Source organism: Leptidea sinapis, chromosome 21, assembly GCF_905404315.1.
Source record: "Leptidea sinapis chromosome 21, ilLepSina1.1, whole genome shotgun sequence".
Classification (NCBI taxonomy): domain Eukaryota; kingdom Metazoa; phylum Arthropoda; class Insecta; order Lepidoptera; family Pieridae; genus Leptidea; species Leptidea sinapis.
In genome coordinates, this window is record NC_066285.1 from 13,203,472 (window position 1) to 13,226,092 (window position 22,621).

General features: G+C 37.1%; 1 protein-coding gene across 1 annotated transcript; it reads left to right on the plus strand.

Annotated features, from left to right (window-relative positions):
* The first annotated feature begins 254 nt into the window (after nt 1-254).
* Nucleotides 255-16,801, plus strand: LOC126970563 (G1/S-specific cyclin-D2-like). The gene is made up of 4 exons (XM_050816540.1): nt 255-658; nt 3,567-3,782; nt 7,411-7,567; nt 16,390-16,801. Exons 1-4 carry the CDS (start codon nt 350-352, stop codon nt 16,671-16,673), a joined length of 966 nt encoding a protein of 321 aa, XP_050672497.1. The 5' UTR covers nt 255-349; the 3' UTR covers nt 16,674-16,801.
* The last annotated feature ends 5,820 nt before the right edge of the window (nt 16,802-22,621 follow it).

The window sequence follows — 22,621 nt, forward strand, 5'->3', positions numbered from 1 at the left end:
GATAAACAGTAGTCTGCTCTTTACAAAACTCCGTCATTATAATTAGTTTTAAATAAATCACCCGAATATTTTTTGTCCTGTTGCCCCGTATTGTTGATAAGGTTCTAGCGAATGTGGCTCTTCCTTCTTTATGAATAAGGTCTACAGTCTCCAGTTGAGTGTTACCTCAGTGTTCTGAAGGTTGGTGGGGTGGGGTCCCCTGCCAGCAGGCAGCATGCTACGTTCATTCCTTCACTCACGTTGTTGTACTCGCGTGGTGACGCTCGCGTGGACGTCCGCGTCGTTGATCGGTAGACGGTAGACGGTTGACGCCGGTTCTGTGCGTATTGCGTGCTCAAACATAATACCTATGAGAATTTCGAGAATCATTCGCAAATTAATTGGACTTAGAGACGTTGTGAAAAAGACTGTGTTGGTGCTTAAAATGGATTTGTCGTGTGGAGAGAATTTGCCGAACTCTGGTAATAACAGCGCCAACAGTGGAAGAACCGACATGTGGGTGGCGGCGCCCGACCCGGCCCTGGAGAGAGACCCCCGCCTGCTGCCTAACCTGCTGCAACTGGAACGGGTTCACGCCCTGCATTCGGATTACTTCGAGCACGTACAAATTGATATCCAGCCGTTCATGCGCAAGGTGGTGATGACCTGGATGTTGGAGGTATGATCACTATCACAAGTTAATAACCTGAAGTTCTACGTAACATGGAGGTCACCCGGTGCTTCCGACAGCAGATGATTAGAGTTGACGTGAACGACCTTCTATTTATAAATTAAAACTATAGTCAATTGTAACAACGCACTTAGCTTATTATATGTAATACGTTGTATATGTCTTAAATATGTTTCGTTTACTCATCATATACAAGCTGATGCACATATTCTATGGTATCTCAATTTTATATTTTCTACAAATTTGTGAACTACCCACAAAAATTATAATAAACATGATTCTTTATCTGATAAAATATTATTACTTTTCACACTTATTCAAAATATTGCTCTCATGAAAGATATTTTTATTTAATTAATTTTTATTTCTAAGAATCAACAGAAAGGCATAGATAGGTAATTACTTTATTATTTCCTGATACAAATAAGTTGGAATACGCTCAATATTATTTTTCTATATGGACGCGATACTGTGTCGATGTGTGTATAATAATGTCAACACTATGATCCTGCCGATTGTCATATCAATGTATTGCTGATCGCAACATTTACCATTCTGTGAATCAGGAAAGAAATCAACATAAATTTCAGCGTTACATAATATATTATATGTCTAGATAGAGCATTTTGCTGTTAGGCAACGCATGACAATAGGGCAGGCTTATTACTTTAGTGTGCGTTAGTTTCTGTAAATAGAGTTGGCCGCTAAATTTTTCGAGGAGTTTTCAGCTGTCAGAATCTATAAACTATCTAAGCTTTCCGTTGGTTCGTGTGGGATAGTATTACTTACCAGTGGAAGGTGACCTTCGTTGTTATTTTATGTACAGCACAAATGTAAATCTCCTACTGAGCTGATCTTCCTGACGAGGTCGTTCATGAGCTCGGACGCCTTCTTTAAGGTTCTTGGCACCTCTGCACTCTGTCGTATGCTGTTTTATGGGTATTGGATTGCTTTTAACAAGCACTTCCCAAACATATATGATCTTTATATTTTTATATGACTATTTAAGAAGTAAAAACCATCAAAGTATTACATACATACTTATATATATACATATAACACCTAGTATGATTTTTAGACAATCAATAAATATCAACAAGAACTGACGAGTCGTTAAATTAATAATGATGAGGATATTGTATTAGAAAAATATAAAGTACAGTCAAGTGTGAGTGGAACGGGCGAGTGACGGTTCCGTATGTATTAAATAGTCATATTCGTTATAAATAGTATTATTTTTTAACATTAATATGCTTATCTACTACTATCGATTCCAAAGAGTAATGATGCTATGAATACATTTTGCTAATCGCGTTTTATTACATGTTCAGCAATAGAGCGGTCTATAATTATTAATATTAATAATTATAGACAGTGTAGGAGCAGCTAAGAGCCAAGGTAAGTTTCATTAGTTGGGTTAATATCAATTTATCATAATATACGCTCTACGGTCTATATTGTATTCAATTCAATTTGTTTAGTAAAAGATAATTAAATTACAAAATAAAAATTATACCATAAAAGTCTTACTTAAAAGCTTAGTAACCTGAACTAGATAATCCTGTGTGTCAGGCGTAAAGAGCCGATATTAAAACTAAATAATCACAAAAAAGAAAAACTTATTAAAGTAAAAATATATAAATAAATGTACAGTTTAATTAAACAGTGTCTTCAATGTAATGACAATTAACTAATACAAATTATGTTAATTTTAACACTAAAAGTACTTTTTCTGTATCTTCATATTTCTAAGATCTAGAACAGACAACCAGTACCTCCCGACACAATAGTTAACATTATTGTTAACACGTGCAATGAGCCCTTACATTATCTTCGGCCAACGGAAACTTTTTTACCTGGCTTTTTTACGCGGATGGTGTAAGCTTCGCTGGGTAAAGGGAATCTTAATGGCCGTACTTACACATAAAAATCTAACTTTGTGTAATTAATTCAACGGTTGCGGCATTTACGTAGTAAATAAACTCTATTACAGGGCTAAAGAAGGGCTAACGTTATTTCAAATGACGTTAACTCTTCTCAATAATAATAACTAATCACTGTTTTAATTAATTTATACAAGCTAGTAATGGGAAATTGTCGCAACGCTGGAAAACCAAAATGTTCCATGTAAATATATATTTTTAAATAACATAATATTCATCCTAAGGCGCGTTACCATGTATATGAAAATATCAGTTAATATTTTATTTTTCCACGTCAGACAAAATACGAAGGACCAGGATAATAGTCCACGCGGGGTGAGCAGGACGTACGTTCCTTCACCTCCGGTGGTCATGGTTCTATTATGGATGCCAAGACGTTTCCACTCCTATGAAGCCCTTAAAAATTTTCCTTATTCGTACTTTTGACTCAGCCTTATTTATTATTTTAATGGAGGAGGAGGATAAACAAGCATACAGGCCACCTGATGGTGAGTGATCACCACAATCCATACTCTCTTGTGACACCAGAGGAATCCCAAGATTGTCGTCGACCTTATAAAGCGTAGAATTAAAGTACATATGAATTTGAAAACTGAAAACAAATGAACCGGGGGCTTCGCGGCGAGAGTCAAGGGTTCAACCTATTGCGCCACTGACACGGCTCATCAATGTTTATTACTAGATCTCTGACCTGATAGTCAAATATTTACGTCTATTTCGATCTTTCCCAACTCCTTCATCCCCACTCTCTGTACATATACAAGAATCGCTCAATAATAGTGAAGCTACGATGAGATACAATACGGGTGGTTAAAAAGCGCGTTCACCTTCCTAAAAGGCCGGCCGCTCCGGTGACTTCTCTAAGAGAGCGTTGACGGAGGTGATCACTTAACATCAATTTGTGTGTTCGGTGGAATGTTAGAGCTCCATAACGAGCAGCACGGTGCTTGCAGGTGTGTGAGGAGCAGCAGTGCGAGGAGCAGGTGTTCCCGCTGGCCGTGAGTTACGTGGACCGGTTCCTGGCGCAGTGCTCCATCTCGCGGCAGCAGCTGCAACTCCTGGCTGTCACAGCGCTGCTCATCGCCTCCAAGTTCCGTCAGTGTCACCCGCTCTGCATCGACCTACTCTGTGCCTACACCGACAACTCCGTACATCCCAATGAAGTCAGGGTGAGTGAGATGACAGCATTATGATCTGTACCGCTATTGGGTGGTTCCGTATCACATTACTTGTAGCCCATACTGAATAGTGCTAATATTAAAAGATTATAGACAATCTGAAGAACTAAATACTTAACTAACATTATGAAACTTTCATTGACGAGCTCTTTGTGGTGTTTCTGAGTCCTGTGACATGGGTACAGTCACGTCTGTTGTAGTAACGTGATCCATACAAGATGTAAGGAAGACATTTGTAATGTACGCATGAGTTTGACTTCAATATATATACGTAAAATATAATGTCCGCATAATTATCAAGTTCCATTTTTATAAGTACCTATAAAGAACTCAATTGTTAATAAAATTAAATGATTAAGATGGTGGTTGTGGCGCGGCCAACGCGAGGGTCCCGCGGGGTAAGTCAGACACCTCGCATCGGTCATTGTTTTGGTTGAACTCGATTAGCTCAGTCAAATGTCACTCCTTCACCCCTAAGGCACGGCGTCGTGTTATTGCCCGTTTCCTTAGTATTGCTGGCGAGCTTCCTGTAATTACTTGTACCGCGGTGGTCACAGAGTGGAGCCCCGGCGACACTTATTGTTCATTTACTTGCGTCTTATTCTTACGCACTGTGTGACGGAAGTGTGACGAAGTTGTGCCGGAATTGGAGCTTATATCCGACGGATATGTGGGCGGTGATGGATTGTGGCGTGTGGCGTGTGGCGTGCTGATAACACTCTACATTATATACATTGTCTATCACGATCTTCAAGTCCGGGGTAGCGCTACTACCCACAGAGCTATACTGGTTGACGTGTTATATTATTATATACTGCTATGCAGTTCTGAGCACAGAATGCCGGCTGGTGGGTGGGTGCCGGCCACAGCACAGCGACGCCTGTTTCTGCCGTGAAGCAGTATTGACGTGTCTCATAACTTATGCTCCTTAAGGCGAAGGAAACGCTACACTCGTAATATTTTCACATAAAAAAAGATTACTAGAGCGGTAGCACTTATCATCAGGTAACCCATATCCTGATATTCCAAAAAAATAATAAAAGTCTTTTGTAAATGGAATATTTTTCTTCTTTTGGATTTGTTTACTGTCATTTGTTAATATGACAACAGTAATAAATGCTGATAAACTCCGCACAAAATCTCAAACTCTATACTTATTGTTGTTTTTGAGATACAACCTGCTGACAGTCGGACAGTTTTGGATATAGGAATCCCGTTAGTTACGAGTCAACTACGAAACCCCGACCAGGTGAATCCAAACTCCCGACCACAGGAATCACACACATGTATGCAACGTTTGTCATAATTTCGATATTGTGTGCCCGAGGGCAGGTGTGAACGAACCAATTATTTCGCTTACACCCATGAGTTTGACTTGTCATATAATTCTCACGCCAGTGTCGCCCTTTACAGAACCTAGCTGCAATATGGTTTATGTGTTCACTACACAATATGTCTCTAAATATTTCTTTTCCGTTACCTACCTAAACCTAGGTATATTCCATATTCTCTGCGCCTGCGACCCGCTATTGCAGAAACAGACATTGAGTATCAATTTAAGGCGGCAAAATAGAACTATCTGTTGTACATATGTAACTTCCTGGAAGTGACGAGATCAATCTCTTGTCAAAGTTGTTGCAAGAGTAGTGGGCAGCGGTGATCACTTGGCATCGGTTGTCACATTGAGAATTATTTTTGATCTCAGTGAAACAACTAGAATCCTTTCATAATAATGGCACCGTGAAGTTATTTCTCAATTCATTTTTCGCAACGTAATGTTCAGGTTATGTAACTATAAAACTATTAATTTTAAATACCTTAAAATATGCTAATATTATGCATTATGCTGTTACATTTTGTGACATTTGGGTGAAGTTATCGTGAGAAATAGTGAAGTGAGTGTAAGTGCGAGGGCGCCGCGTGGTGTACTGGTGTCATACCCGCCGGTACTTCCTCGCGATTAATTCAAACGATGATAAGTGATAAGAAAGCAGCGGGAATGATAATGAGGTCGTATGGTGTTCCGTTCCCATGTCTTTGTACTCGTGACGATCCAACAGCTGGCATTCGGTTATCGAAATTATAATTGTTCAAGTCGTGAGAACTGGCTTCAATTATATTATTGTTTTTGTATTTATAAGATAGCTGGCCGGAGCATGGCGCCCACTTCCTAGTTGTTATTAGGTCCTGACTGTTACAACCAATATTATGTCTAGTACACAACTGAACGGACACACATACTTTATACTTCGGGCGATCTTTGTGTTTGATGTTTGTACATATATGTACTATATATTATATAGTACAAGACACAACTTAAAGAATTGGAATTAGAAGCCAAAATATCTTATGTTTGATTTTTGTCTGTCTGTTTGTATGTTTGTATTTGCATCACTAAATGTACTACTTCGATGAATTTAATGCAATTTTCATCGATGTAATTGCTAGAGAACTTAAATGATACGCACCTTAACGCATGAAAATATTTTATTCCCGCTATTCTAGTAGAGTTAATTCGCATAAGTTTCACGTGCACGAAGCTGTGGGTAAAAGCAGTCTAAGATTAGATACCAACAATGTTAACCTCAATATGTTTATGACAGTATGTTTCCATAATTAATAATTTATCCTGTTATATTTTTTTAATTTCTCGTATCTCAAGTCAGACGCGAGCAGGAGGCACTAGTAGGTATAATATATTCGTGTGAACTTCCTTTGAATGTGAGCCCTTAATTTGTATGGGTTCGCAGTTTGCACTGATACGCCATAGTTAAATAATTATCGGCACCCTCTTTATTTGAAGGAGCTTCCCTCCGGGAACATCCCGAGCCGGTGGTTCCCTGCTTCTGACCTTTTCTTCTGCCTTCATAATAAGTTTCGCTACTTTTTGCGGTTTCCGCTCGAATCATTGCGTATGACGGTTACGACTCAATTGCATTTCTCAAAATATGTCTTCCAGTGAATTAGTTTCAATTGTTTTGGTATAAGAAATATATTATGTATCATATAACACCTTAGTATAAGACCTTCTTTGATAACTTCGATTACAGAAAAATAAGTACAAGACGTGTCTCAATATATTGTACATAGTTGCATATATGTATACGGTTCGAACGATCTGCGTCATCAAGATTTTTATGACACAATCTCATAGACGATCATACTAACATGGATGAAGATTGTTAAACTGAGGATTGTAATGACGTGGTGAATTAATTATTAAACTTAGAGATCAAGCCTCATACCAGCATCTGAATCTTTCCACCAGACATGACGTAAAATACGTAATTGTCTGGCATTCCAACCTCATGTGACGCTGGAATTTGGAACCTTCTTGCCTGGCCACTACTTTATGGAATCAATCAATCATATACCGGCTGCAGTATTTTCGAACCTCCACGATTTACGGACCTTCCAACTTAGAGGACACTCTCGCTTCAACAACCGGCAAACCGGCTGGTGACCTTTAGTATTGCAGAGATTAACAAGCTGCGGAATACTTGCTGGATTTAGAAAAATAATGTTGTTAATTTAATGAGGAATGAAACGGACATTTTAGATAAATACTAGACTGTATTTAACCTTTGATAAAGATTTTAGCCTTTCTCAATTTTTATAGCAATGGGAAATGATGCTGGTGCAACGAATGAACTGGCAGCTCTCCATCACGACTGCCTTCGACTTCGTGGAACCCCTGCTGGCCAGGGTTCCCTGGGGGCGCGCCAATCCACTCATCCGCACGCACGCCCTGACGCTCACCTCCGTCTGCTACACAGGTAAGATGTCTCTCGATGTATTATTAATTATTACCCTTTTATCTTCTGTCAAATAGGCGATATAATATGTTATTTAGTATATATACAACAGTCAAGTATTTTTCTCTGCGAAGGACAACTGCCGACTCTACGCTCGGATGTATACGAGTAAGGACAACTTTTTAATGAATTGTGAACAACATTGATTTAGATTTTGTTGTTTAAATAAAAGAGTGATCACAAGGATAGCTCGATCTGGTTAAACGAACTATTTAAAAGAATTCAAAATATGGCACAGACCATTCTTTCTAAAAATATTGTTATGTGATCATTGATCTGTAGCCGCAATTGGTTAGTCAGAAGTTCTCCTGGGCGACAGAGAGTCACGACCCTTTACCAAAAGGCTACGTCCGTTTTGTTCAGAGCCAACTCTCTTCCAAATAGAACTCTCAAGAAAATCTCATACGTTTTCAGCTGACGCAACAATTTTACAAAAAAAACTTCACACTTTTTAGGCAATGGCTTCCAATTTGCAAAGAGCCTTGAAACAAATATAGTTAGACAGCAGGGAATTCGTACTTTATACAGAGACACAATCCTTTGTCGAAGTAGTAGTATTCTATTTGGACGTATTACATTAACCAGTTTGTGTTGGGCGGTTGTGGTGGGCCACATTCGATCATAGTGTGACAGTAAAGTAACACACGTACTTCTTAGTCACACAGTTAACTTATCAACACACATGCGGGCCCGAATAATACTCTCCTTGAGTTTATGTTAATTGTATTATATCATATGTTCTACCAAGAAGTAATTAAGTTTGTTTTAAGTAATTATAATGACTTATATTATTATTTCTAAGTAACCAAAAGTATTAAGATTTCCTTTTGCTTTAGTATCTGTGGTGCTCCTAAAATACTTCTTTAATGACACCTTTATTTTATATGAGGACTTAGCTAAGAGCTAAGAACAAACATGCCCAAACATGAGGTTTATATGCAGGTTAACTTATTATATTATTATAGTTATTTCACACTATCTATTGGTTGCATAATTCTTCCATTCTATAAAAAAAGAAGAACTGCAATAACGGAACTCTATGGTTTATTGTTTTTATAATTGTATAAATAAATCCATTGTCAATCGTTATCAGCCAGCTATAAGTTAATAGGTTTTTACTTTTACCAAAAAGGTTTGATTACAACGAATACAAAGCCGGTCACGCACATTAAATGTTCCGTACCATCGCACTATAGTAATATGTACTTTAAATAGTTTTGTAATATTTTTTTTTGCATTTGGATCTTGATATAAATAATTTGTTGCTAAAGCCGCTACAATACTATATGTCTGATATATCTGTCAATCTATAGCGGGTAATGAAATAGGTACAGTTCGCTGTCGGACAGTCAGGCAGGTGGACACCAGAGTCTTAGTAATATTAAGCGTTCCCTTCGGGTACGATACCCTTACCACAAGAGAGTACAAACTATTTAACATGATCGCTAACAAGTCGAACAGCTTCACACAAATACAGACACCGCACGCGTCTCGTAAAGTTATTCTTTTAAGTACCTACAGATGAATGGCTTGGACCTCCTATTGTTATGCGATTAGAGTGCGTGCAGTTGGGAGGGCAATGGGCATGCAGAGGTATTTAGTGCGGAGGGAGCGCTCCCTGGCTGTGACGGCTCGCACATGCCACCAGAGCCGTGATATCGCACACCTTGTACCGACCCTCACCCTGCGCCGGCGACCCTTTGTCCGGCCACATTCTAATTATTGCAATTTATTTTTATTATAATTGTTATTTGCTTTTTTATTTGAATGCTGCAGCCACGTGTTTGATAGTTACAATATCGACTTATTCTGTTTCACCGTCCGTCGTGATCGCGACCTTCATGAATCATGACGTCTAACAACAAGGACGGTCGCTCGTCGCCAGACTCGAACTTAGAAATACAAAAATGTTTTTTTAAATACTGGCCTGCAAAAGTAAGTATCACACTTTTCAAATTAAATTTTTTTCTTAACTATAGAAGGTAGAGATTTAAGATTAAAAACGTTTTGTTGCAAATTTTATAGGTTTTAATTCTTAGAAACTAAAATTATATATTAGTAACATTTTTAACTTAAAAAAGATAAAACAATGAAAATAGACATTTTTAGTTTAGTGTAAAAAAATTCAACTATAATGTATTACGTGTTATTTAATTTTTAATAACTGGTATTGCCTCCTAGATCTCTGATTACAGCTTCGAGCCGGTTTGGCATACTGAACACTAGGTTTCGGAGCCGATGTTGGGGATTATTCTCCCATTCTTCTACCAGGGCCTGCTTTAGTGCCCTGAGGGTAGTAGGTGGTGTTCTGCGATTTCTGACTAGCCTCCCAAGCTCATCCCAGGCGTGTTCAATCGGGTTGAGATCAGGACTTCTTGATGGCCAAGCCATCACGCTGATACCGACCTCCTGAATATACTCTTGTACGATATGAGCCGTGTGTGGCCGGGCATTATCATGCATCAGCATCGATCCATCACTCATATTTGCTAAATACAGCCCTGCATACTCATTAAGAATCTCTTTAGCATATCTTTGCCCAGTGAGGGTGCCATTTTCTATGGCTACTAGCTCTGTGCGACCTTCTGAAGATATGCCAGCCCATACATGTACACTGCCTCCACCGTATTGGACTCTTTCTGAGATGCAGGCTTGAAGGTATCGCTCACCAGGTCGCCTGTAAACACTTCGCCTTCCATCAGAAGTGTAAAGGGAGAATCGAGACTCATCTGCAAACAAAATTCTTGACCATTCTTCTTCATCCCACTGCATGTGTTCACGGGCGTATCGCAGTCTCGCTACTCGATGCTGTCTCTTGAGTTTTGGGCCACTTGCTGGTCTTCGGGGTTTCAAATTTGCTTCAGCAAGTCTTCTTCTCACTGTACTGTCACTAATTTAGTCCTTCCGGGTCTGAAGTAGCTGTTGCTGGACTTCAACTGCATTTTGGTGGCGATTTCTTAACACAGTGGAAATAATATAACGATCTTCTCGGGCACTGGTACACCTGGGTCTGCCATTACAAGGTCTCCTCAGATGGTGTCCAGTCTCTTCGTACCTTCGCTTTACCTTCTGGACCGTTCGTATCGTCACACCCACCATTCTTGCAGTGCGACGCATACTGATGCCTAGTTCCAGAAAAGCCATGATCCTAGTACATTCTTCAACTGAAAGAGGCATGATAAATAAATGTTATGTGCTTTTTAGCATAAATTTTTAAAACAAGACCCATCGATCTTGAAAAAAAATTAAAACAGAAAGAAAAATGTGAATGGTAAAATTGTAATTCGGAAACGTCCACTTTGAAAAAGGTATGGTTTTGTTTTTGAGGTTTTTTTTCAGACAATTCTTAAAAGAAGGTTACCGACTATAAAGTTTTTATGTACAAAATTAAATTCTCTTTGGAGTCCTTTTTATTTCGAAAGTATATCTTGTGAACTTAAAACGTTATCCCAATTTTAAAAGTGTGATACTTACTTTTGAAGGCCAGTGGCGTCCGTTGTACAGCGAGTAGAGTGCATTGCTTTATTATTATTAATAATAAATTTCTCAGTGGACTTTGATATCTATCGCTATGGAACTAACTCTCCAATAAAAAAAAACTACGTTGAAAAAAACCGAATTCAATAATTGAAAAGTATAATAACTAAACATTTCATTTAATACACCTCTTATGCAAACCTTTACCTTTAATATTAATTAAATACTATTATTTATATGTGCTACCTATTCATAGGTTTGAAGTCGGTGCCAAGCCCTTAATAAAATAAAACTTAATATTATTAACAGCTTACTTACTGTAATTATTAAGGTTGTCTAGCCGAGCGTGTCTGCGCGGTTGGGTTGTTTTGTTCTACACGAAGCTATCCTTAAATATAGCTTAAAGTCACGCGTGGCGAGTGTAGGTACTTACTATTTACATTCGGCTTGGCACCGACTATCACTATGATAGATTATTACACTATTAGATACAAACAATTGTTGATCATTTAAAAATGGTAATTACTTATTTTGTAATAAATTTAAAATATCATATTTGACGATACTAATTTTTCGCAACAAGAAGTATAAAAGATATAATAAAATATAAATACTCCGAGTTGGCAATAAATAAGTATTTTTTTAATTCCCAATAAAAATGTGACGACATCATATCGGGGTCATAAAAGTATTACTTTCACCAGCTTAGAATAATGTATCTACCCCTTAATATGAAATTGAATAACATATCTGAAGAGTGAAAAATATTAAAAAAAATGCCAAAAGAAAGAGATGTCATTATTGTAACCCGATGTTTCGCGGACCTGGTATGCATGGTCACATTAAAAAGATAATTGCTAATAATCCGTGAATAAAAATTATAATAGAAAAATACCCAATAAGTTCTTTTTCAACTAATTCTAAAAGTTGTTGGGGCTGTTAACCCGAGGTGCCCCCATGGTCGCCTCGGGTTAAGATAATGCGTTATTTATAGCTGCCATATTATATTCATTCACTTTTGGACTCTATATAATATATTAAAATGGACTCTACCACATTGTTATAAGCTTCTGCTCGATATAAACGTTTTGTGGATTATGTAAACAAAATAACTTAATAGATAAGCGTAAGAATTATTGAATTATCGTTGATGTACTTTTGTTTGAGTTTTGGTTGAAGTTAACAATCTTTTGTACTTACTACTTTATCCTCTTTAGTGGTCAAACAAAAAAAAATCTTAAACAATGAAGCTAAGCGAATAATTATAACCACGACAGTTAGTAGTGATTATTGTAAATAAGGCACAACACATTAATTGGAGGCTGCTTTAACTTATAATTTATAAACTTTAGCTGTCGTGACCGGCTACAGCTCCAGCGCACATCAAACCCTAGCCAGGTCACTGGTCAGACAATCTACCTTGAATCAGTGACGTAATGTTTCTCTCACCTAATACTTATTTCTTGACATGTAGGCAATCATATGACCCTGGATACCTGCAATTTTAGTGAATTTTGAAGGCACGCAATGGTTGGCATAAATGTAACCTAATCTAGATGTCAGTAATAATAAAGTTAATCGGAAACAATTACAACACCTTTAGATATAAATACATAACGAAAATAAAGCTTAAACCCATAATTATAACAAATATCTATTACAGTACAACGGAAGTAAAACAATAGTAGGGGTAAGTACCCCGGAGTTACCAGGGGTATAGAATAGGTTAACAGCATTTCTTGACCCCTAACCCTTTATCTTAGTGGCAGTTTTTATTATATTCTCTTATACTTGAGTACAAAACTCTTCGTTGGTATTGACGAATGTAAGAAACAGGATGTATATCAAACAATAAATGTATATAAAACAAAATATATTCGTTCGCAAATCGCAAATCGCAAAACCTTAAATACCTACAATCTACGATAAGCGATGTCCATGTTAATTTTCCGCCTTAAAAAAGAATTTGCAATTAAGATATAATGTAGTTAAACATTTTGTATCGTATAATATTTATTTGTAGCTTCAGTGGGGAAGCGGGGTTCACGTACTGACGTATATATATAGGTAGGTATAAGTAGATGGTACGGCATGTAGTAACAAGCAGCGTGTCAGGGCCGCCGTGACTTATGAGACTAGTTTCGGGTGCCGGGGACAGGGGACCACGCCAGCTGAGACGACGACAATGCCCGAAGACGTCCCCAAGCCATTGTGTTTCTCAAATCACGCTATCCCGGCGCGAACGACAAAAAGCTTTCCACAAAGACCGTCTCGGGCCGCACCTGGCGCCGAGTGCCGACCCTAACTTGTCTGAGCCGAGTGTCTCTACTGTTTCTGATCACATGTGCGATATCTACGCTGTCCTCTTCCGATCCGATGCAGGCAATCTTTTCTGTAATCGAAACCTTCTTCCTCCGGGAACGGTATTCAATGGTAACGCATCAAATTACTTTACAAATTATAACTTAAAATTAGTCGCAGGTCATTATCAAGTGTTTTTGCATTTTAACGGCTTGCCAAAACACACATAGATTTTATTAGAACGAGTTCTACACAATTAGATAACCAATTTGCAACCCTTGCACTTTAATGGTATTTATATATTTAAGTAAGGATTCCCGTTCCGAGTTGGGGTGACGGGTTTTCGGTTAACGGTTCTTAAAGTCTGTTGCTTCATTACGTTAGGTAGGGTAATTAGATTGGTAAGACGACTGTCGAGGGTGTCTTAGAACCCGGTGGAACCACATGGTAAGGCTAACTGACTGCCAACCTGTCGCAACGGACCGCTTCGGTCCGGTGAAGCCGGGCGTTTAAACGATCGAGATCTTGTCTGATATGGGTCTCGCCACCAGTTTGGTATTATAATGAGCTCAACAATATCCGCCACCACATGTTATGATTTAATTTCAATATATCTATGAGACATACATATATATAGGCAATGGCAAAGTGTAGTAGGGCAGTGACTGTTATTTGGTATTATAGTTTTAGGTACAGTTACTTGGCGTAACAGAAAATTTATCATAATATTCTATTAAAAATATATGTTTAGAGGAAAACTAAGTAACTTACTGACCTAACGAACGGCTTCACCGCTCATCAATACACGTAACTACGTAACAATGTCAGACTAGAACACGGAGATATAGAGATTGTCTCCAAAGAGTCTGTAAGTTTTATCATAAAACTACAAAATATTGTTCTTATGTTAAAACTTTCTTGATTATGGTGGCAATTACCACATGTTACTGATATCTTGAAATCGGAGATTCAAGTTCTATCCTTAACGAATATTGTAAGTTTCTTAGGTATTATGGCAAAGCAGCTGTCTATTTCTGTTCTGTGATAATTTATATAATAAATATAGATTACAAAGTAGTAGCAGTGACCTCGTGTTCTATATTATACTATGCCATACCATCGTTATAATACGATCCGTACAAAATTGTACAAATCGAGGATGAATTTAAAGTTGTATAAAGATACCAATTACACATACGTATACCGGTAAATATAACGATCTTAAACAGCCTCGTGTTCATTGTTTAAAAAGAGTTTTAAACTATGTTTTAAATATTCAAATTAGTTCTTAAGTTTACTACTATTTAAGATGATATAATATAAAAATATTGTAATCGTTGTCGTAAATATTGTAAAGTTGTAATCATAACGATTTATAATAGGAATTGATGCGCAATGTAAATGATCTAACGTACGTTCAACGCTAGAATAATTTACGTTAGAAATACGTGTAGTTCGCGTGTTTCTATGTTTTTACTTCACCTGAGGAAGCCTAAAGAAACTTATAAGGGCACAAGAAGGGTGTAGGTGGGCAGTGACCCTACGGTAGGTAGCGCGGCGGTGAGGAGGTAGGGTCGTGCCAGGTGGTGATACATCTGCCGTCTTGTCAGCACCCAGCGACTTAACTTCACGATGCTATGCTCGATTGGTTTACCTTCCCCGTTAAGAATTAGCGTCGTTTAAGTTGTAACCCCGTCAGGTTCAGAGTTCAATTACTTATGAAGTTACATAACATACAACAAGTCGAGGACACTTCTACATAGAGGGATATTTACTATTTTTTTTAGTGAAAAAACTAGAAGTTAGTTTGTTAGTATATATATTCAAATTTGATAGAGCGATGAAATATCAATAAATGGATTTTCTTTTTTGAAGTAGGAATAGCGAATTTTAAGGAACAATAAAACGTTAATTATTAAAATAAGACCCTTCTATATTGTGTAAATCAATTTGATATCCTACTTAAAGGTGTTATAAAATATAGGAACTTTACAAGGTTGTAGTTTAGGTCCATTCCGACGAAAGGTAGGGCCAATACGTCGACCCTAGCAAAAATTGCAGCTGTGCCCTTGACTGGGAGACTTAAGATGTAAATTACTATTATATTCCGCCTATTGTACTCGCTTGTAGGCAATTCAAAGATGGCGACGGGGACGCAATGCACAAATCTGGCAGCTGTTCCATTTTCCTTCCTTATTCTTAAACAACAATAGCGGCCCGTAAGTATTGTGCAAAATGTAACGCGACGTATTCTGTGGGGCCGGCCGGGCCACAATCCGAGCTGGAACACGCGAGGTGAATGTTCATTACCGCGATCGATATAAACAAAGAGTTACACACTACTCAAGGCCGCTCGCCGAGATGCAAGGTGTCGTCCGCACCTGTCCAGCTCTCGTAATTATCTCTCAACAGATGCGAGGTACCTGCGGTGATCGCGCCCGGCTCACACACCCGTCCTCAACACTTGCCTTATGATCTTTGTTTTATAATCTGTTAACCAATCCATACCCAAGTATGAAATAATTAAATGTTGTTTGTATACTATGTGACTGAAATACATCTGCAAGATTGCTTATTTTAATATAAGACTAAGTTTAATGGGTAAATCAATATTATTATTTAAAAGCAACAAATCCTGAAATAAAATGTAACTTATTTTTTCAAATAAAATAAAAGTATCCGTTTATAACATTAAGAAAATTTTTACGAAATGCTTATGAATTATGTTAACCCGGGAATAAATAAGCAAATTTTCTTTTCCGGCTGAACCGATTATCAGATGGGTGACTTATGTAGGCATAGAGGCTTTTGTTTTAATCGGCGCAAAAATATAAAACCTTTATGTAATTGTTAACCAAATCCGGTTCAGTGATTGCGGACGCTAGCTTCACGAGTATTCACATGTTTATAATAATATTGAAATTGTTTACTGCTGACCTCTGTGTCACTTTGCACGGATCTTTAATATTAAAACAAATCGTAACAAATTGTTTCCTTCGTTCCAGAAACCGAGCTGCTCCTCGTGCCCCCGTCCCTGGTGGCGGTAGCCTGCATCACTGCGGCCGCCCGAGGTCTCCGCGTCGCCATGTCCGTCTGCGACCTCTGCGCACTCACCAGGTCTCCGCCCGCCGCTGCCGAGCTGGTCGCTCGACACGTCGAGAGGGTCCTCGCGAGGGAGACCCAGGCTCAAGAACCCCGACCTCGTCACGTGCAGCAGACGAAGCAGACAACATCGGACCAGACGCAGCTACCTGACACACCGACAGATGTCCAAGACGTGCGCTTCTGATTAACACTTGTATCGCAGGATCCGGCAGCAGGCGAGGAGGCTGGGCTATCATCAGTTTGGCATTTATATGGGAATACTAGTGATTTATAAAAATTAGCAAATGTAACAGAAATATCCAGGTCTGATTATTTGTAATGATTCCCATCGCCTTCACTCGCCGCCAGCACGAATATGTAGTTATTGATCTCATCGGTAGTTATAAAGAAATTGTTGTGAATCAGTTTAGATTCGATTGTTGCGAGTTTTTGTAGCGCACACGGCGCACCTGGTGTTCAGTGTACAAAGGTTTTTGGGCTCAAATACACTATATTTACTTTACCTTTTATCATTTATCAATGCCAACGTGGAGTATAGATTGAAAAAGTCCATTGATCTCAAATTATTATTTTAAAACATAAGTTAAGATTTAAGATAGTTTACAAATAGTACTTAAGGTAATTAATATTGAAATGTCTATTTGCACACCTAGACTACACAAAAGTATATTTATTTTGCTCACAATGATTTCAAATTGTAGTAAAAGTTGCAACTAGACTTTTTGCAAGTAATAATGATAATATTATGATCTCCAATCACTCCAAAAACTATTTCATAGATTCTTTATGTTTTCATAGTCAAATATTTTGTTGAACCAATAAGATCTACAATTTTGGTAACAAAATGACTGTTATAATAATTCATTAACAAGCTTGTATTCTTAAGGTTTACTTTATAATTTATATAAATACGTTTGATTGTTTGTGTGTCATGATAATGAATATTTCTATAATATAGGATCTCAGATAGCGAATTCCATGTGAAAATGTAGAGAATGTAAAAAGTGTTTAGGCATTAAGGAGTTTGAGTGGAAAATGTGTTATAATTTGTAATATTTATGTTTAGGTCGACGTTAAGTTTTAGTAAATTCTAGTCACATGTTTTACATTCCTGTTAACGACCAAACTTATTATGTAGATTAAGTAGGTTTAAAATGACTTATAATATTTAAGGTTAGTCGAAGTATTTGCCTAGTTTATTGAAAATGAGCTAATGATACCTATATGATGTAATAAATAATGTAGTTTTTGGTAATAATCCGGATTGTCAGGCAAGTGAGACTACTTCATCTAAAAATAATAAATACTTAATTTGGTTTTATAAGAATGCAGTCTGAGTAGAAGATAAATATAATTAAAAAATAATACTCATCTATTTTATCTCTGATAATTCTTAGAAATATTAAAACAAATATGAACGAATGTTCATGTTAGTATTGTCTGAGGAATTAATGAATTACCTACACAGCAAGCAATTGTTTGATTATTTTCATAAAAGTAGGTTTATTAAAGGTTGTTCTGGCTAACTTTAATGGAAATTTGATTGTCGCGTCAAATATTACATATTCCTCGGAATAAGTAAACAGATATTAAATAAGAACTGAGTCATAATCAATCAGTTTCATAACAATCAGTAACATTAATAAGTCAAGGCTTGATAATGATTACAATTCGAACCGGCTTAAGTAAGGCTTAAGTAAGGCTTAAGAAAGGCTTAAGTAGGTACATAGAGAACTTTGTATTCGGTTTTGGTCTACCTTTTACTACCTACTATTTTACGGTGTTAAGTACATTATGAAGGTTTTGTTGAATAAAACGGTTAAGAATGCCTTACTCTACATAATATGTATCTTATATAGTTTGTATCTTCATGGCTGAGAAATTTGATAGAGCAGTTTTAATTTGAGTAACATTTACTGAACTGAATTGATCGCACGAGTCGAGCTAACGGTCCAATATTTGGTAGGTACCTTGTCCTGTTTTTTCCCTCGCGGAATTAATGAGGAATAAAATACTACTTTAACATATACACTCCGAACAGAATAGCATACTTAAAACCGGTTTTAATCATTAATAACCGATTTAAAACTAGCTATCATGCCTTGCAATGGGTTGTTTACAACTTCTGATCAGAAAAATTTTTTTTTTTAACTACGATGATGCCTGAACGATTACTTTGACATCTCCGTGTGTCTCTGTACAGGACAACATCTATGTCTTGATTCTATTCCACTTGGGTCTCGCATACATCTAGCTACTCGATCATATGATCAAGTCACAGTTTAATTTTTTATTAAAACAAATCACCTTTGTTTAAAGAGTATTTTAACAGTTTCCTTCTATAAATGAATATCTCGTTTCTACTTTTAGTAATTCACGAATCTCCTGCTTGTAAGAACATTAATTATTATTTATGTGTTACAACTGTAAATTACGATTAATATTTTGTTAATAGTTTTATCTAGTTGCTTAGTTGCAATTTAGGATACATTAAGTTAATATATCTGAAAGTGTTGTGAAGTTTGTAGAAAGAAGAAAAGTAAATGCTAGGTTTATTTGAGTATTTATTAAGTTGTTTTCGTCCATAATAAAATAAATTCAAGAAACATAGTGTTTATTTATTTTTCTATAACCCAGATACGTGCTGGTGACGTCTTGGAACCGTCCTGGTAACGTCCTGGTATACGCAGCCGATGAAAACCCCCTTTAGAATTAATCTTTTTTAGTCCGAGTTTTATTAAAACAATTATATCTTTTGGGTACCTACTACCAACATACCTTATATATATTATAAATCTATAGACTTCGTATAGAATCTCTGATAAAATCAGGCCAAAATATTTGTTTAGTGTGCGTGACAAATTACGTCTTACACTCGCGACTTGTGTTAGTGTGCGTGAATTGCTCAAATGAGAGGAGGTTAGTTTTAAAGTCAATATTTTTCAAATGTTTTCACAGCTGTCACAGTCTTTCTAGGCGTATAAATGATCTAAGCCCTCACTGTCATACTTATGACTCCCTGAGATCAATTATTAAATTTGTGTATTAGGCAGGATAACTTTTAAAAAATTGTCCGTCTGTATGTTCCATTAAAGAGTGTAGGTTGTAGATGATGTAACTGTGAACTGGCTAATGGATACTCTATATATGTTAACTATATTCTGCCCGCGACTTCATCCGCATTAAATTTAAAAATCTCATGATAAATGTACCCTCTGTCCTTTCCTACCCTAGGTGTATGCAATGTTTCATTATTATTGGCTGTCTAGTTAAGACGTGAAAGCATATCAAACAAACTCATATTTTTAATATTTTGCGTTTTGTATTGCACTGTTATCGTTTGAACGAATATAACAAGTAACACCCATTCTTGCGGCTGAACCACAATACTTTTACTCTAAGGCTGAGCCCGCCGTGACGCGCTACTACTCGTCACTTCATATATGGCCGCCTCATATCGTAATATAACTAAATTCCAACATTTTGTAAAATTACAAAATTTTATCGATGTGAAATAGTACCTACGTGATTGCGTAAATGATGGGTATTATTGCATGAATTTGGTCCACCTTATGGTAATTTTAAGGTCCGTTCTCCTCTGTAGCCTTCAGCTCCTATGAGAGATGAGACCCTAGTTTTGATTGATCGTATCAGATAATGAAAGAAGTACCTACACCACCGTCCACAACGTAGACGTACCTACCCACTATACTACAGCACACCCTCTTTTAATATTATAATATCATTGACAGCACAAAACAAAATACTGTACAGAGGAAAAACAATCTCACGACGTGTCACCTGTTGAATGATAATGTCCGCTGTAAATACTTGCTATGCCATTGGGATCTGATACTAAGCGTTGCCGCCCTTTTACAGGTATACCTACACGTTTATTTTTCGAATGTGCCGTATCATGAAGTGTGTACTTGAAAATTTCGCGCAAGAAATTGAATGCAGTGGAATATACTTCATTCCAGTTTGCTCTTAGGATCATGGAAGAAAGTTCGTTGAAAACCGCACTGAAGAAGGGTTGTTGAATAAATTGAAAACTGAATTGACTGAACTGAATGCAAAAATACAAATAACAAAAAGTAGGGATGGATACTTGCTAATATGTGGCTGGACCGGACGCGATCTTAGGTCTTGTGCTTTGCATTCACGATGTTATACCACTCCGCCACGACAACGCTAAACCTAGAAACCTAGAGTCCACTGGACTAACAGATATATTAGATCGTTAGTGATCTTCTCTCCATCCAGCCTAGTGAGCAGGCGGTCCGAGGTTCGAGTCTCCGTCCGAGACGCCCCGCGCCTGTGAGCTACATTTTCGGCCTCCAAGGCCCCCGCCCGGCTTCGCTGTAAAAGCCTTCAGGGCTATCAGCACAGAGGAGGTTTTTAGTCGGTAGGGGGTGTTTCACCCGAGCCCGACATATGGGCCCCGTTTCGGGGTCTTCAATACGTAAATGCATTTTACTCCTCTCGAAAAAAAAAAAACTTGCTAATATGTAGTTACTTAGAATAGATCTGAAACGAGGCCTAGGCCCTACTTGCAGAGGCTATAATAGTAGTCCCGTGTTACAGTCTTACAGAAACAAGATAAACAACGTTGTAGGTACTTATGTTACGAGCGATAAAACTTTAATAAATGAATAAAAATAGTAATATTATGTTTATGACATAGTGTTTTTAAAATGAAATAGACTTTCCACAAAAGCGCCATCTTGTATCTTATTATAAAATAAAAATGTAGACGACACTTTATGCAAAGGGTTGTAATTACAGACGGTGATCAATACAAAATAATTATTGTAGAAGTAGCATCACTCCAAAACACGTGTAGGTTCTGTGAGTTCGAACATGTAGGGATAGATGTCGCTAATGACTCTTTTTTTTTAGTAATATTTTTTACGGAAGCATCTATCCCACAGAGTACCGTACAATACGTACGTATTCTTGAAAATCTATACTTACTCTGTGGTAATATTAAATACGAAAATATTTGGTGACATCTAAGACGTAAATTTTTGTAGGTACGGACTCTTGATAGTTATTTAATAATAATACATTTAAAATACATATTATCTTGATAAACTCGAAGCATTGCAAATAAGGTTAATTACCTACTTGTTAACACGAAATTTAATGGTGTAAAACTCCCAATAACTAAAAAACGTGTGCGTCTCGGGACGCCCGAGAGAAGTAATAACTTAGGTCGAGATCTAAAGAGCGTACCTACTCAGACTTTACTAACGGAAAACTTAGCTTAGTGTAAGCTTAGCATGGTCTTATTTTGTTTTATAGTCATTTGGCAGCTGAAATTAAGCTCGGATTAAGCTAAGGTAGGAAAATGAAAAAGTGAAGTTCACGTTTTATCACTAGTCTGAGTCTTGAAATTGTGTAACTTGAGAAAAGTTTAGATTATTACATAAATTGTTGTATTTGAATATGATAATTTAGGGAACGGTTAGATATATTTTATTCATTAAATCTTATAATCAAATTCAAATATTTTTCTTGAAAATAGGATGTGACATCACTTATTGAAAGTCAAAAACTACCACACATTCCAAAACTAATGCCTCAGACCTGAGAAGAATGGGCGCAAAAAACTCAGCGGGCTCTTTTTTTATCAAAAAAAATATGTTTCCAAAGTAATATTGTACACTAAAAGTTTCGCTTAACCTAAAAAAACAACATGTTGTATGCAAAATATTATATTTATTTCTTTTTCAAAGTACCTACTCCTTTACATTTTAAAAAATTTTCATGCGATCGAACCATTTTTAAAACAGGAGGACCACAGAATATCTGAAGGCATGTTTTCTACGTGCTGATTGAACGCTATCACTGCCTCTTCGGAATTGATAAAAGTGAAACCTATCATCAAATCTTTGATTTTGGGGAGAATACAGAAATCACAAGGTGCTAGGTCGGGTCTATGTGCAGTATGGGTGACGAGTTGTACTTATTTCGGAAGCTAAAAATTACTTAGTATTGTTACATACTCATATGATGAAGCGTTGTCAAGATGTAGGAGAACGCGGATTTTTGGTCATCTTTTGCGAACTTTTTTTAACACCGTGGGTAATTAAATGGTAGAATACCATTCGGCATTAACACTCTTTTGAT